The sequence below is a fragment of the Sphaerodactylus townsendi genome, linkage group LG10, assembly GCF_021028975.2.
Source record: "Sphaerodactylus townsendi isolate TG3544 linkage group LG10, MPM_Stown_v2.3, whole genome shotgun sequence".
In the NCBI taxonomy this organism is placed as follows: domain Eukaryota; kingdom Metazoa; phylum Chordata; class Lepidosauria; order Squamata; family Sphaerodactylidae; genus Sphaerodactylus; species Sphaerodactylus townsendi.
The window spans coordinates 61,464,452-61,477,520 of NC_059434.1; the positions used below are offsets into that span (position 1 = coordinate 61,464,452).

Genomic DNA, 13,069 nt, shown 5'->3' on the forward strand with positions numbered 1-13,069 from the left:
CACAGTATCCTTAAAACTGGGGGAGAAAGGAACATTACCCTACTCATACTCTTATCCTTCCCCATTCTTCCTTCTAGTATTTTGTTTTTATTTAGTAATTCCCTTCCCCCCATGGTGCTTCCATGAACAGAAGTAATTCATGCTAAGCTGGGGGGAAAAAACTAGTTTGGTTGGTGGATTAAAATGTTCCTGCCACTAGTTTCTGATTTTCAATGTAATATTGGTGTCCATTTATTCTATTGCATAGGGATTGTCCTGTTTGGCCCGTATGGAAAGCAGAAGACCATTTTAGCCTTAATCTCAGTGGAAACCTGGAAAAACTGAACTTTCCTTTCATTGTCAAGGGGAAATGAATAGTTGCATTGTGTTTGTCCCGTGGTTGCTCTGCAGTATCATTGCTTCAGCCTTTTCTTTAGAAACATGCTAAAATCAGTTGCTTCCAGATAAGCTCCTCTTGGCAATTCATTTCATTCCCGTGTTTTAACAGTACAGTTGGCTGGAACAATCAAGCCAGTTGAAATTCTAGATAGAAAATGATAAATATTTTGGGTTTTCACCCTTTCTGTATGGACTATTAGTAGGTTGCATGGTGTGGAAAACGTTTGGTTGGCATAAAGCCAGGATACTTTGGATCAGATTATTTTACCTTAAGCAAGCATTGTTGCTGTTGATTGACTGATTCCTTCAGGTCTTTGCCAGCTTTAATTTATCTCCCAGGCTGTTATATGCCAAACTGCATTTTCCATTAACTGGATGGCTGGTCTGGTGAATTTGCAGACCCTGCTTGCACAGCATAGAACTGCTCGTTTGGGCTTGGTTTCTGGTGTCCACAGCAATCTTTTTACTGCTTTGTAATTCATCTGTTTTGCTTTTGTAAATCCAGTTTGAGATGATGAATAAGCAAAGTGAACTCTATATGTTAATGCGTACAGTGTATTTTGCAAGCAGAGACAGCAAACGAGTATATTAAATAGATTACTTGGAAGAGAGGTTATCATTCTAAGCTTATGCCTCAAGATTTATTTGCAGCAGATGAAATAAAACTATCCTAGAATTAGACAGCAGTGTACAGTAGCCAGAGCTACAGATAATTAGATATTGACTGCATGCAGAAAAAATGAACCACCATTAAAAGGAAGCATTCTGTTAGCAGAACTAAAGGATGCTTGCTTGTTTTGTTTTGATAATGTAACAGACAATAATAATTTGCCTTACTTTGAACAAAATCATTTTGAAAACTCAGAGTAGTTATTTTTAATTTCTTAATTGATTTTTGTTTAACATTATTAAGACAGCAAGATCCAGTACCACCTTGAAGATCAACAAAATTTCCAGGGTGTGGGCGTTGAAGGGTCAAAATTCCCCAGTTATAAGCTTTCAAGAATCAAACCATTTCAGTAGAGGAGGAGGAGGAGGAGGAGGATTTATATCTCCCCTTTCTCTCTTGTAAGGAGACTCAAAGGGGCTGAGAGACCTCCAAAGAACGGTGACTTTCCCAAGGTCACCCAGCTGCCATGTGCTGGAGTGTACAAGCTAATCTGGTTCACCAGATAAGCTTCCACAGCTCAAGTGGCAGAGTGGGGAATCAAACCTGGTTCTCCAGATTAAAGTACACCTGCTCTTAACCACTATATCACGCTGGCACTTAAAGAGAGATTTGACTCTTGAAAGCTTGTACCCTGGAAATCTTGTTCTTCAAAGTACTAGGGGTCATAAATCTTGCTGTTTTACTGCAGACCAACATGGGTACCCACCTGAAACTAGAGAATAGTTACTACAGAGTCACACAGAACTGATTAGTATGTAGCTCATTGCTAAACAGCAGAACATGGAACCATCTCTGTTATCAGTAATCTTGGCATGATTTGTCTGGCATTCTTTACTACCTTGACCTCTTTACCATTTGATACAACTGCCACAGTAGAATTCACCTGTATAATCAGTTTGTGCTCTTGACAGAGTGGGTTACTCCAAGTTTTCTTTTGCATCTGTGGAGTCACCTATTTGGTCTGACAAATTTATTCAGCTTGCTTAATAAAGATTTCTTCTCCTCAGAGAACCATGTTCTTTGGAGGATGCTGATCTCTAACAGTGAATTATCCGCACACTGAATGAACAGACTGGAATAAGAGAGGGCAGTGATAACTGAAAAGAATCCAACTTATTAAGTCATTGGTTGTTAGGCATAAGAGTCTCACTGAATGTAAGTGTGTCATCTGTGCATCCTGCTTATGTATCTTATATATGTACATAAGTGCCATCAAGTCACAGCTGATTTATAGTGACCCCAGCCAAGGGGCTTTCAAGGCAAGTGAGAAATAGAGTTGGTTTGCTGCTGCCATCCTCTGCAGAGTCTTCCTTGGTGATCTCCCATCCAAGTACTAACCCTGTTTAGCTTCCAAGATTTGACATTTGAACTATATACCATACAGCCTTCCTTCTTTATGTATCATGTATATACAAGTATATAAGTAAAGCTGCCATGTTCAAAGGGTTGTTTTTATGAACTTTATTTTTTATTTGTAGTTTTGGGAGTATTGGATTTAAAGGTTAAGAGCCACTTCTGCGAGAAAGTTTGCCTTCTCTGTTTTTACTTCCTGGTAGAAAAAAATCTGCAGCCTTTTTCATTCCTTTGCATTCCCTTGTCTCCACTGAAAAGAAAGATGGGATAACAAATCTCCTGTTTCAGTGCTGCTACAGGAGGAAGAGCGTAGGATAAGTGGCCGGGGCTTGTGTGGTCTTTACTTCACTTTAAAACTGGTCAGTAGTTCTGCCTGGTATTGATTTTCCCAGTGTTTTTCCTAGCTGCTTCTCAATTCTCATTATTTAGGTGATTCTGTCATCCTTCCTCATCCCTTTTGTTCTTAACTAAGGGCTGAGAAACATACTACTACTACTACTACTACTACTACTACTACTACTACTACTACTACTACTACTACTACTACTACTACTACTACTACTACTACTACTACTACTACTACTACTACTACTACTACTACTATCATTTAGTAATATAATTCCTCCCCTCCCTTGCATGCCACCCCTCCCCTTCCCTCCCCTCCCCTCCCTTGCATGCCACCCCTCACTCCCCTCCCCCTCCCTCTGCTGGGGTGGGTGGGCCAGGTCCATATGCCAGGCCCCCTCCCCTTCCCTTCCCTTGCATTCCACCCCTCCCTCCGCTAGGGTGGGTGGGCCATGTGCAGGTACCGGCCCCCTTCCCCTCCCTTACATGCCACCCCTCACTCAAAGGATATATATGCACTGTGTGTGGATAGGTGCTGTTGTGGTATAAATGGAAGAGCATGTCTAGCATTGGCACTCTGTCTTTTTGTGTTCTGGTAGAATGAGCAACAGTTTGTGTGTAAGAGAGGCAGAGTGCACAAACTATCAGGGTGAACCACAGCAGTATGCCAAGGCTGCTAGTGCTAGTGGCAGACAGATGGGAAGGATAACTAGTATTCGCAAGCAGCTGCTGCCTCTTGATATTTTACTGCATGAGCGGCTGATACTGCTGAAATTGCTGGGAGTGCACAAGCGTAAGGCCAAAATCACACATGCATTTAGAGTGCTTCAGCTTTCTCTCGGGAAATGTTCTGCACTTCAGCACAGTGCATTACCGCCCGTCACAAAATAAGCTGAGCTGCTGCCACTTAAATACCGCCACGTACTACTTCCAGCTGGTGTGGGAGAAGCCGCTGCCCCAAAAGGCAGCATTAAAACTGAGAAGCCTCTGGTTTCCTTGCATTCAGGGAAGGGTAGTCAAAATAGACAGACAAGAAAAATGCATCTGCTCATAGGCAACACCCAAACACTGCAGGAATGCGGCTGTAAACTCACATGTCTTCGTGGCTGTCAGTCAATTCTCAAGCTTGATGGTATTCCCAGAGGGGTGGCTTTATAGTCAATTGCAGTCAAAATAAACACATGTCTTATGACACACACCTGATAAAGCATATCCATAAAGCCTTATGCAATAATAAAAACTTGCTTGCCCCAAGATACTGTTTTATTAAAAAGTTGATATATGCTTACTGAAGCTGCATTTCTGTTATTCATACATGAACGCAATAGAGAAATAGGCACACTAGCCTATGGGATTGGCAGAATTTGCAGATAAAATTATCTGCTCTGTACAGTCTGTTGCTGGTGATTGAGGCGCCTGAGATTGGTAATGTGAATCCCTTAACTATCTGAAGCTTGTGTACTGTGAGACTACCTCTCCTAGATATGTCCCCTAGAGGACTTAACTGACCCTCAGTAACAATCTCCTGGTAGTCCCTGGCCCAGAAAATGATTGGCTATTCTCAGCTAGTGTTGGAATGTTCTGTCAAATGAGACCAGGGCCCTGTGGGACTTATCTCAATTTCACAGGACCTCCAAGACAGAACTATTCCACCAAGCCTATATTTGAGGGCAGCAATGTGGAGTAATAGGTCCATCTTGGCTGGCCTCCCTTGTTCCCCTCCCCTTTTTCTTTCTTTTTTATTAAATCAGAAGGGAGGGAGGGAGGGTAAGGTGTTCCACTTTTGCTAAAACGTTTAGCATTGTCTGTATATGGTTTCTTAGATTATCTATTTTATATTATTATTTTTATGGTATTTTAAGTAGCTGCATTGTGTAAGTTTATTGTGGACCGCTGCAAGCTTGCTTTGGCAGGAGAGAAGAGGGTATTAAATAAAATAAATAATAATAATAATTCCATGTTGTAAACTGGAACATAGTGTTTTACAACATCATAAATTTGAGTTTGCTTTGGTTCCAGGGTAATCCTAGATAGGGATATTGCACATTATTTCTCACCATGGACAATTACCCTCAGCAATCTGTATCCGGAACATAAATTGCCTATGCAGCTGTTTAAAAAACACATGACTTGATACATTTTTTATAACTGCCTGTGTTTTAATACATCACAATATTGGAACCATTCCTTCTTATATGACCTCTGTCTGAACTCTTTACAACATAAAGGGTTAAAGTATCCCAAGAGCCCTTCGTCTTGGGGAGTTTTATAGCATTGTTGCTACCAAGCAGTATGATTGACATTTTGGCCTGTTGCCTGTTACTCAGTATTTTGGCAGTCTTGAATTTAAAGTGGGGATCTTCAACAATATCTGGTCTGTTAACTGATAAAAATATGCTCTGGTGGGGAGAGGCTGCCCTTACCTAGTATTATTTGGCTGAAATCACTGACATTTAATCAATCTGTCTTGTAGATGCTGTGTGTGATAGAAACTGGAAACCTAAGACATCACTGGAGGTCGCTTTGTAGCTCCCTCGTGCCATCTGATGGTAAGCTTTCTCATCCATTACTGGCTGGATGCACAGGAATCCAGTGACACCTGGAAGACTTACAAAATTTGCTCTCACTTCATTGGATGCAGAAACATCCAATAGACTGATTTTTTTAAATTAAAGGCTGCAAAGGGGAAAGGAGACATCAGAGAGAGAAAATTTAAAACAAGGTCTAATCCAAAGAGTAATCAATTCTACTCACAGTGGGTTGTTGTGCCAACTGTTGATAGATAGGTAAAGTGGGATTAAAGTGAAATCTAATGTAGGGAAATGCTGGATGAGGCATGCATATCCAATTAGAAAGCTAGACAGGTATAACTGAAATAATTAATGTGTGTAAAAGAATGGGATATGCAAGATATTATCATCTTAAGTAAATGAGAAATCCAAAGCCCATGTTAAGACTTGGAAGGGAAATATATTGATCTTCTGAATGAATCCCAACTAAGAAATTTTGCATTTGATTCCACATTTGAAGTACTAGAAACTTCTAAACTGTTATGGCAAGATTTTTCTCTACAATGCTTTTGACTCCTTAAGTGCTTGCTGAGTGATTTTGTGCCCCCCATGTGACTCCTACGGTGGGCGCCTAGGACATTTGTCCCCAGATGTCCCCGTGGAAGCTTCGCCACTGGTGTGGAATTGAGAAGCATCCTGGATCCTGCCTACAGTGAAAAGTGTGTGTCTCCCTACATGTATCCTCCACAGTCGCCTCTACCTGTTGACTTTTATTACATGATCTGTCTGTGAAGGAAATTAAATCAATCTGAGTTTCAGAACAAGCCATGTAAGCCATGGTCTATGAACTATAGAAGAGGCTCCTCATCAAAATGTTCCAATGCAGCCATTTAGGAAGATGATGGGCCTTTTTGGTTCTCAATACTTTCCTGAAGGGTTTTTTAACTTCCTCTTTCCTCTGCTATGTAATCAAGTGGGTTGGTTTATTAGGTAAGTTTCAATGCTTTTCTTTCCTCCTCAGAAGTCTCCGTTGATTATAAACACGGGTTGCCAGTGATAACCCTTACGTTACCCTCTAGAAAGGAACGCTGTCAGTTTACTGTGAAGCCAATGCTAATGACTGTTGGAGACTTCATGCGGAACATACAACAGGAGGATAAAGTCATTGAAGAGATAAAAGTCTTCACAACAGGTACTTGGTGCAGTTGTGAGCTTGAAAGTTTGTTTTGTATGTTGGATCCCTGCCAGATCACTTGCGTGTCAGAATGGGATTGGTGATATCCAGGTACACATTCTGTCAGTGGATATTTTCACTGGATCCATCCCACCCACTTTCTTCCCCCTTCTTCAATGCAGAGTTTAGTAATAATGCCGGCTGACATCAGGGGCTGGTATTCTTGGGTTCCTGTTGAGGCTGATACCTCCTGGCCCCAACTGCTGCTTCTATTCCTTGTTCTTGCTCCGATTTTAGAGAGGAGAATGCAAGTAGGTGGCAAGTAGGCCCATAGACATAGACCTGTCTCCCACCCATCCTTCAAAGTCCCAAAGTCAATACACTTTCCAAGATGACTGTAGCAATCTTTTTCTTAATTAAGTTGGAAAAAAATGCTTCATTCCCCATAGATGGAGATCTTACAACATCGGTTTGAATTTTTGTTCCAGCAGTATTTATGTGAAAAGGAAGAACTATTTATTTTAAACATATTTCGTTAAGAAAAACCAGAGTCCAATAAAGAATGTTCATGTAGTTCATTCCTCTACTAGAAAGAAAAGGCTGAGCAGTAGTAGTATTCATGCGAGCAGTTTATTTTATATCCAGACTTCAAATGAAATCAGTCCTTGATGGGTTTGGTGCTTTTTCACTTAGTGTTCTGCATATTTATAAGCCGAGATAAAGTGAAGTTTGTTTGGCAGTTGGGATCTGTGTCTTGATAAACGAAATAGAAGATTGTATCTTGCAGAGCCCTGTTGTGGTTGGAGAGCAGTAGAGGCTTTTGAGCATTTTGTTTCCACTGTATTTTAAACTCTCGAGCAGGTGAAATCCAAGATTGTAACAGGTGCACAAGACATTCTAAACAAATATTTCTATTGTACATATTTCTATTCTGCTTCCTCTTGCCAAACATAAATGCTGTTTTTGCTGGAATATTTGTGTGTCTTATTAAATTTCCAACCTTCCCTGCCATCCACCAAAAGTGAGCTCAGGGCAATTATTGGATTTTAGCTACATTAATCAGGACAGCAATTATTTTGCTATTCATTTTATTTGTGAACACTTCATTTCTTTTGAACCCTTCCCTAAGAAATGGCAAGGAGAATGTTGCATATATGAATATTTCATTTATTTTTCCTGTGTGATGGTGCTGTGCCAGACTATGTCTCCAAACAGAGTGGGTATAAAGGAGAGCTGCAGTGTTTGGTTAACAGCTTCAGTAATCAGAGCTGCGGCATGCATCCAGATGACAGAATTCCAATCCGGTGGTACCGGTGTGGTTTGCCTGCAGCACAGTTGGCTTGTGTGATAAATGTGCAGGAAAAATACCAAGGACCTAGGCAGCAGTCAGTTGTTCTATTAAGCCTACACTGTGGTAATTTTGAGCACTGTTAGCATATTCATGTCATACTTCGTCAGTGCTTTGCAAACATAAAAATCCATTGTATAAAATCAGCTTCTTCAACAGTACAAGGAAGATCTGAATGGGTGAAAAACCAGGGATGGCTGCCTTCTTCACTTTTCTTCTCCCATTCTAATTGACTCATTTATTCTCATTTTTGCTGTTTCTACCTTCACATTGGTGATTCCTAGTTCCTGTTTGACTTCTGATCTTTCTACCTAGATCCTCTCCTCTGCCACCACTTCTGTTCCCCGTTTTCTGGCCATCTACTTGGTATGCAGAAGATCCTCGCTTCAGTCCTCAGCATGTCCTCAGTAATTTAGATCTCTGTGATCACTTTTCCTGCATTCTTCCTTATCACATCTCAAACTATTAATCCTATCTATCTTTGTTAATGATCGCAACAACTCTCCACTTCTGTCTTTCCCCCTAGATCACTCTACTTTTCACAAGCTCTTATAGTACCAGCCCCTTACGTTCTTCTTTCCTGTTCCATTCTTCTGTGCTATGGCTTCCTGTTTCTGTGTGTATGTGTCTTCAATACCTACCTTAACATTTTCCCACAACACCAGTTTGCTTCAACAGACCTTCCTGGTCCATCTTATGTGGCTACCATTTGTGCCAGATGTCAAAATCATGCAAATTGGAAGTACTTCCATTAGATATGGCAGAGCCACAAGCACATGGTGTTCATGGCATGCATGAGTGTGACTTGTACCATTTATTGTAAAGTCCTCTATTTTACCCTGTTTAATAATTCCTGTTTAATTAATTACCCTGTTTAATAATGTTAGGAATGGGGGGAAGGCCTCACTTGGTAAGATGCTTGCTTTTTGTTGTCAAGACAAATTGCAGTTAGATTGGAGACTTCCATCTTCAGACTCAGCACATTGGAGGATGGTAAAGGAGCTGGATGAGGCAAGCTTGCGCTCATGACAGTCTCCTGTCACTTTTTTGTGACATCTGAAGGCAGCAGACTTCCTGGGTCATGGACTTTTGGATAGAACCAGAAAGTCATGGAACTTTGCAAGAACATCCCCATGTTGTTCCCCTAAACAAAGCCCTGTTGGTTAGGAGCAGCTAAGTAACCTATCACTGAATCTGTATTCTTCTCTGCACACAGGTATTTAAGGCCTAAGTGCATGCAACATATGCTAAAGAGTTCTTGTCCCTTGGTTGTAAGTCAGTGGGTTGGAGTCTAGACCTAGGCACAAGATTTCTTGTTTGGCCTGTTGTATTTTTTTATGTATGTATTGTTAGCTACTTTGGGTTTCCATTAGAGAGGAAAGCAGAATATAAACGTACTAAATAAACAGCTGCATCATATGGTGTGTTCTGATAGATGTTTGTTTCTTTATTCCCTCTCCCCCTTATTGGTTGATGGGGACAGGCAAACTTGCAAAATGATTTGTCCCATGTTGAGTTGATGTTAGGAAGGAGGAAGGTCAGCTTTCAGTGGAAATTCTGCATCCCTTCCAACATCTAGTTCCGCCAGTTATTTCATCAATAATATTAGTGTTGTAAATCTTGAATGTGATAAGGCTCACTGTCTGCGATCAACTCGGCAACGATGTTTTGATTTTATTTAACATAGCATTTCGTTACTAATGAGCCTTCATGTGCTTTGGCAGACGGCAGTGCGGTCTCAGCTTCAACACGGATGGAACTTCTGTTGATGAATGACTTTAACCTTGTCATCAATGGTACAGAATACAGAGTACACCCCCCACCGAAAGGTACAAAATGCCATGGCTGCCCTGAAACTGTCTGGGTCCTGCCTGTCAAATGTATGAATAAACGTAAAACCAATTTATATAAAAATAATTAGCTTAGGTCTTCAGTAAAATCTAGCTCTTTTCTTCAATCTCATAGCAAACAATTAAACTTTCATACTGTTTTGGGGTAGGTGCTTGTGGTAATGTAGAGCAGGGGTCTGCAACTTGTGGCTCTCCAGATGTCCATGGACTACAAATCCCATCAGCCCCTGCCAGCATGGCCAATTGGGGACAGCATGGCCATGCTGGCCAATTGGCCATGCTGGCAGGGGCTGATGGGAATTGTAGTGCATGGACATCTGGAGAGCCACAGGTTGCAGACCCCTGATGTAGAGCATCTGCTTGGTATGCAGAAGATCCTCACTTCAGTTCTCAGCATCTCTTGTTAAAAGAATCAAGTAGCAAGTGATGTGAAAGACACCTGTAGAGCTGCTACCAATCAGAGTAGATGGTACTGAATTTGATACTGTCCAGTGGTATGATTGGGTATAGCAGCTTCATGTGTGTTCGTGTGACCATTATGCTTGAAACTATTCCACATTTTTATCCAGAATGCATCCTCACACCCATTTGTAGTCCAGAAACCTGTTTTGATGTAGAAGGGAATCCAAGTTATTGGTAATAAATCTAGTTTTATTCTTTTTTTTTTCAGATAAAGAAAGCACTGAACATGCTACAGATATGGATGATGTAAAGTCTTTGGTCCATAGATTATTCACAGCTCTTAATTTAGAAGACCATCAGACAAGAAAAGAGAGAGAATTGTTGCAGAAAATGGAACTTCTAAAAGAGGAACTGTTGCCTTTAGAGCAGGTTTGGACAGTACTACTTAAAAGAAAAGTCCATTTCTGTGTAGAGTTCAGTAACAAAAATGAATCCAAAAGAGATTGAATCTTAACAGAACCCAACCTGTTCTAGTCAGACTTATAGTTCCCCTTGAAAGAACAGGTTCACAACTTGGGGATGCGCTTTGATCAGATGGAAGGATTCAGATTTCCCCAGCATGCCCCTCTCCCTCCATGAACCCTGTGAACTATCTGCTCATGGGCAAAGTACCATTAAGCATTGGCAACTGCAATGAGAACGCTCTTTTCTCTTCAGTAACCACTGTCTTGTCTTTCTAGTTAAAAGTGAGGCTCACTGCAGAGGCTGATGTCAAGACTTCTCGTCTTCTATGGACTGGCTTAGCCTTAATGTCTACTCAAGGCGGAGCTCTAGCTTGGCTTACTTGGTGGGTCTATTCATGGGATATAATGGAGCCTGTCACTTACTTTATCACCTATGGAAGCGCCATGGCATTCTATGGTTACTATGTACTTACTAAACAGGTGAGTCTCATTAAGTAAACATTTAAAGCAGTAATACACACTGAAAAGTCAATTGCAAAAATGTCTCATTGCAAGACTGAATTTGGCTGTGCTATTCTAAGAGCTGATACACTGCCTGCCTCTCTTGTTATGGGTGCTGATCAAAGAGATGGTTTGACCTAGACTTGTATGTCTTTGATTCTAATGATCACCTATTTTCCATTATCACCTATGCAACCAGAAAACACTGTCTTCTTGATCATTCTGTCCATGTATCTTGTCTGTAGTTGTAACATATAAAGGAGCATTCTCATTGCTGCCCTACTTGCTAGATTATTTTTTATTTATTACTAGTGGGCCCAGCCATGTGTTGTTGTGGCGGAGTCTGGTGAAGTGGAAAAGAAAGAAAAGGGAAAGCGAACGGTTCAAACCTGTGTCATTGCACAATGATTGCAAGGGAGGGGAGGGGCAAGGGCCCCCTCGCTCTCCTCCCTCTCTCCCGTTCCCTTGCATGGCAATCCGGCCGGTCCCTTCCTAATGTTCCCCCTCCTCTGCTAGGGTGGGTGGGCCATGTGCAGGTGGCTGATCCTGTCCCTTTCACTCCCTTCCCTTGCAGGCGAATTATTTAGCATAAAACACGCTGGGAGGCATGAGCTACGTTGTGTTCAAATTTCAGAGTGTTTGGTCCAGCAAACCCCTGGACCCTCCCCTTCCTCCGCTAGGGTGAGTGGGCCATGTGCAGATGGCTCGCCCCATCCCTTTCACTCCATAAGGCAATGGTTTTCAAGGAAGGCATGGTTGGCTCCCTTGTATCAGAGGGTGTTGCTTTGACAGCCAGCAGATGGCGGTGTTGTGGAACAGAACTGTGGTTCCAACTGTCACAGGTGTGGCATGTACACAATAACTGGCACAGTTGTGACATGTACACAACAGGAAGTGTGGAAACAGTATTGGAAGCCTGGCCGTCCGCAAATGCGACGTTGTGTGAAAATTTCAAAGCAATCAGTCCAGTAGTTTGGGAGATTACCTGTCAGCAGGAAAACGCACTGATAGATTTTTATATATATAGATTATTTATTTGTTCCTCACCTTGAAATTTTGAATCAATCCATCTAAAAAACTAATTAAATTGATCATACAAATCATTACTGGTCAATTTATCTTTAAAGTAAGAATGGTCTTGTGAGAGCTCCCTACTTTATAAACCACAAATTTACTATAAAATTGTTCTATAGGACACATTAAAATGTAGATTATGGTGATAATCTAGTTTTTGAGATCGAAATGTCAATTAGACCTTATAGGAGTCCTCAAAGTTCTTTCTCTTGGGACAGTTTTGACAGAATCAAGCTAGTATGATGAGACTGGTGTTCCAGGTCATGGTGATCTCTTATATGGGTAGTGTGTATCTTCTTTACAAAAGAACCAAAGAAAGAAAGACGCTTCCAATCAAAACTAAAATAAACAATGTCTCAGTGCGCTGTGATAACTACAGGAGCCATGGGACGGAATATCTTAGCAACTACCTCTCATGTTGGAGATTTTCAGAACACTTCCTTCTGTTTTCTTTTATACAGGATTATGTTTACCCAGTTGCTCAAGACAGACAATTCCTCCACTACTTCCACAGAAAATCCAAAAGCCATAATTTCAATGTGGATCAATACAACAAGTTAAAAGATGATCTTGCAGAGGTATTTACATAAATACAAAATAATGTAACAGAGGCTTTTAACATTGATAAAATGTGCAAATTGGCAGCCCCTCTGCAGAATGAAATGGAAATTTTAAACTGCAGATGTGGGACCCTGCTTCCATTTCCATCTTTTAGCACAGCTGTGGGTTCCTATCACAGATGCAAAAAAACCCCGGCTTCATCATGCACAAACCTGCCTGCCTTCCCATATGCAAGACAAATGGCATGCTTTCCATCTATTTCAGGATGGTTTAAACAAAATCCTGAATGCCCTCCACTGAACACTGGCAATTCAGACCCATTCAGATTCCCCAAAACATCAAGAACTGCAAATCCTGGAATGGTATCCCCCATAATGTTCCAGCTGAAGCAAGAAGGGCCAAATTATACAGTAGCTTTTATCCTGTAGTGCAGGTGTAG

At 41.2% G+C, this 13,069-nt stretch overlaps 1 protein-coding gene across 2 annotated transcripts in view; it reads left to right on the top strand.

Moving 5' to 3' along the window:
* The window catches only part of MCUB (mitochondrial calcium uniporter dominant negative subunit beta), a 69,596-nt gene that overhangs the window by 54,806 nt on the left and 1,721 nt on the right, over positions 1–13,069 (top strand). The window contains exons 2-7 of one of the 2 annotated variants that reach the window (XM_048509350.1): positions 5,220–5,295; positions 6,278–6,448; positions 9,503–9,607; positions 10,299–10,459; positions 10,771–10,974; positions 12,531–12,647. In XM_048509350.1, the coding sequence (XP_048365307.1) occupies positions 5,220–5,295; positions 6,278–6,448; positions 9,503–9,607; positions 10,299–10,459; positions 10,771–10,974; positions 12,531–12,647 (834 nt within the window). The remainder of the gene's footprint in view (positions 1–5,219; positions 5,296–6,277; positions 6,449–9,502; positions 9,608–10,298; positions 10,460–10,770; positions 10,975–12,530; positions 12,648–13,069) is intronic. The other variant, XM_048509351.1, reaches the window with a different exon arrangement.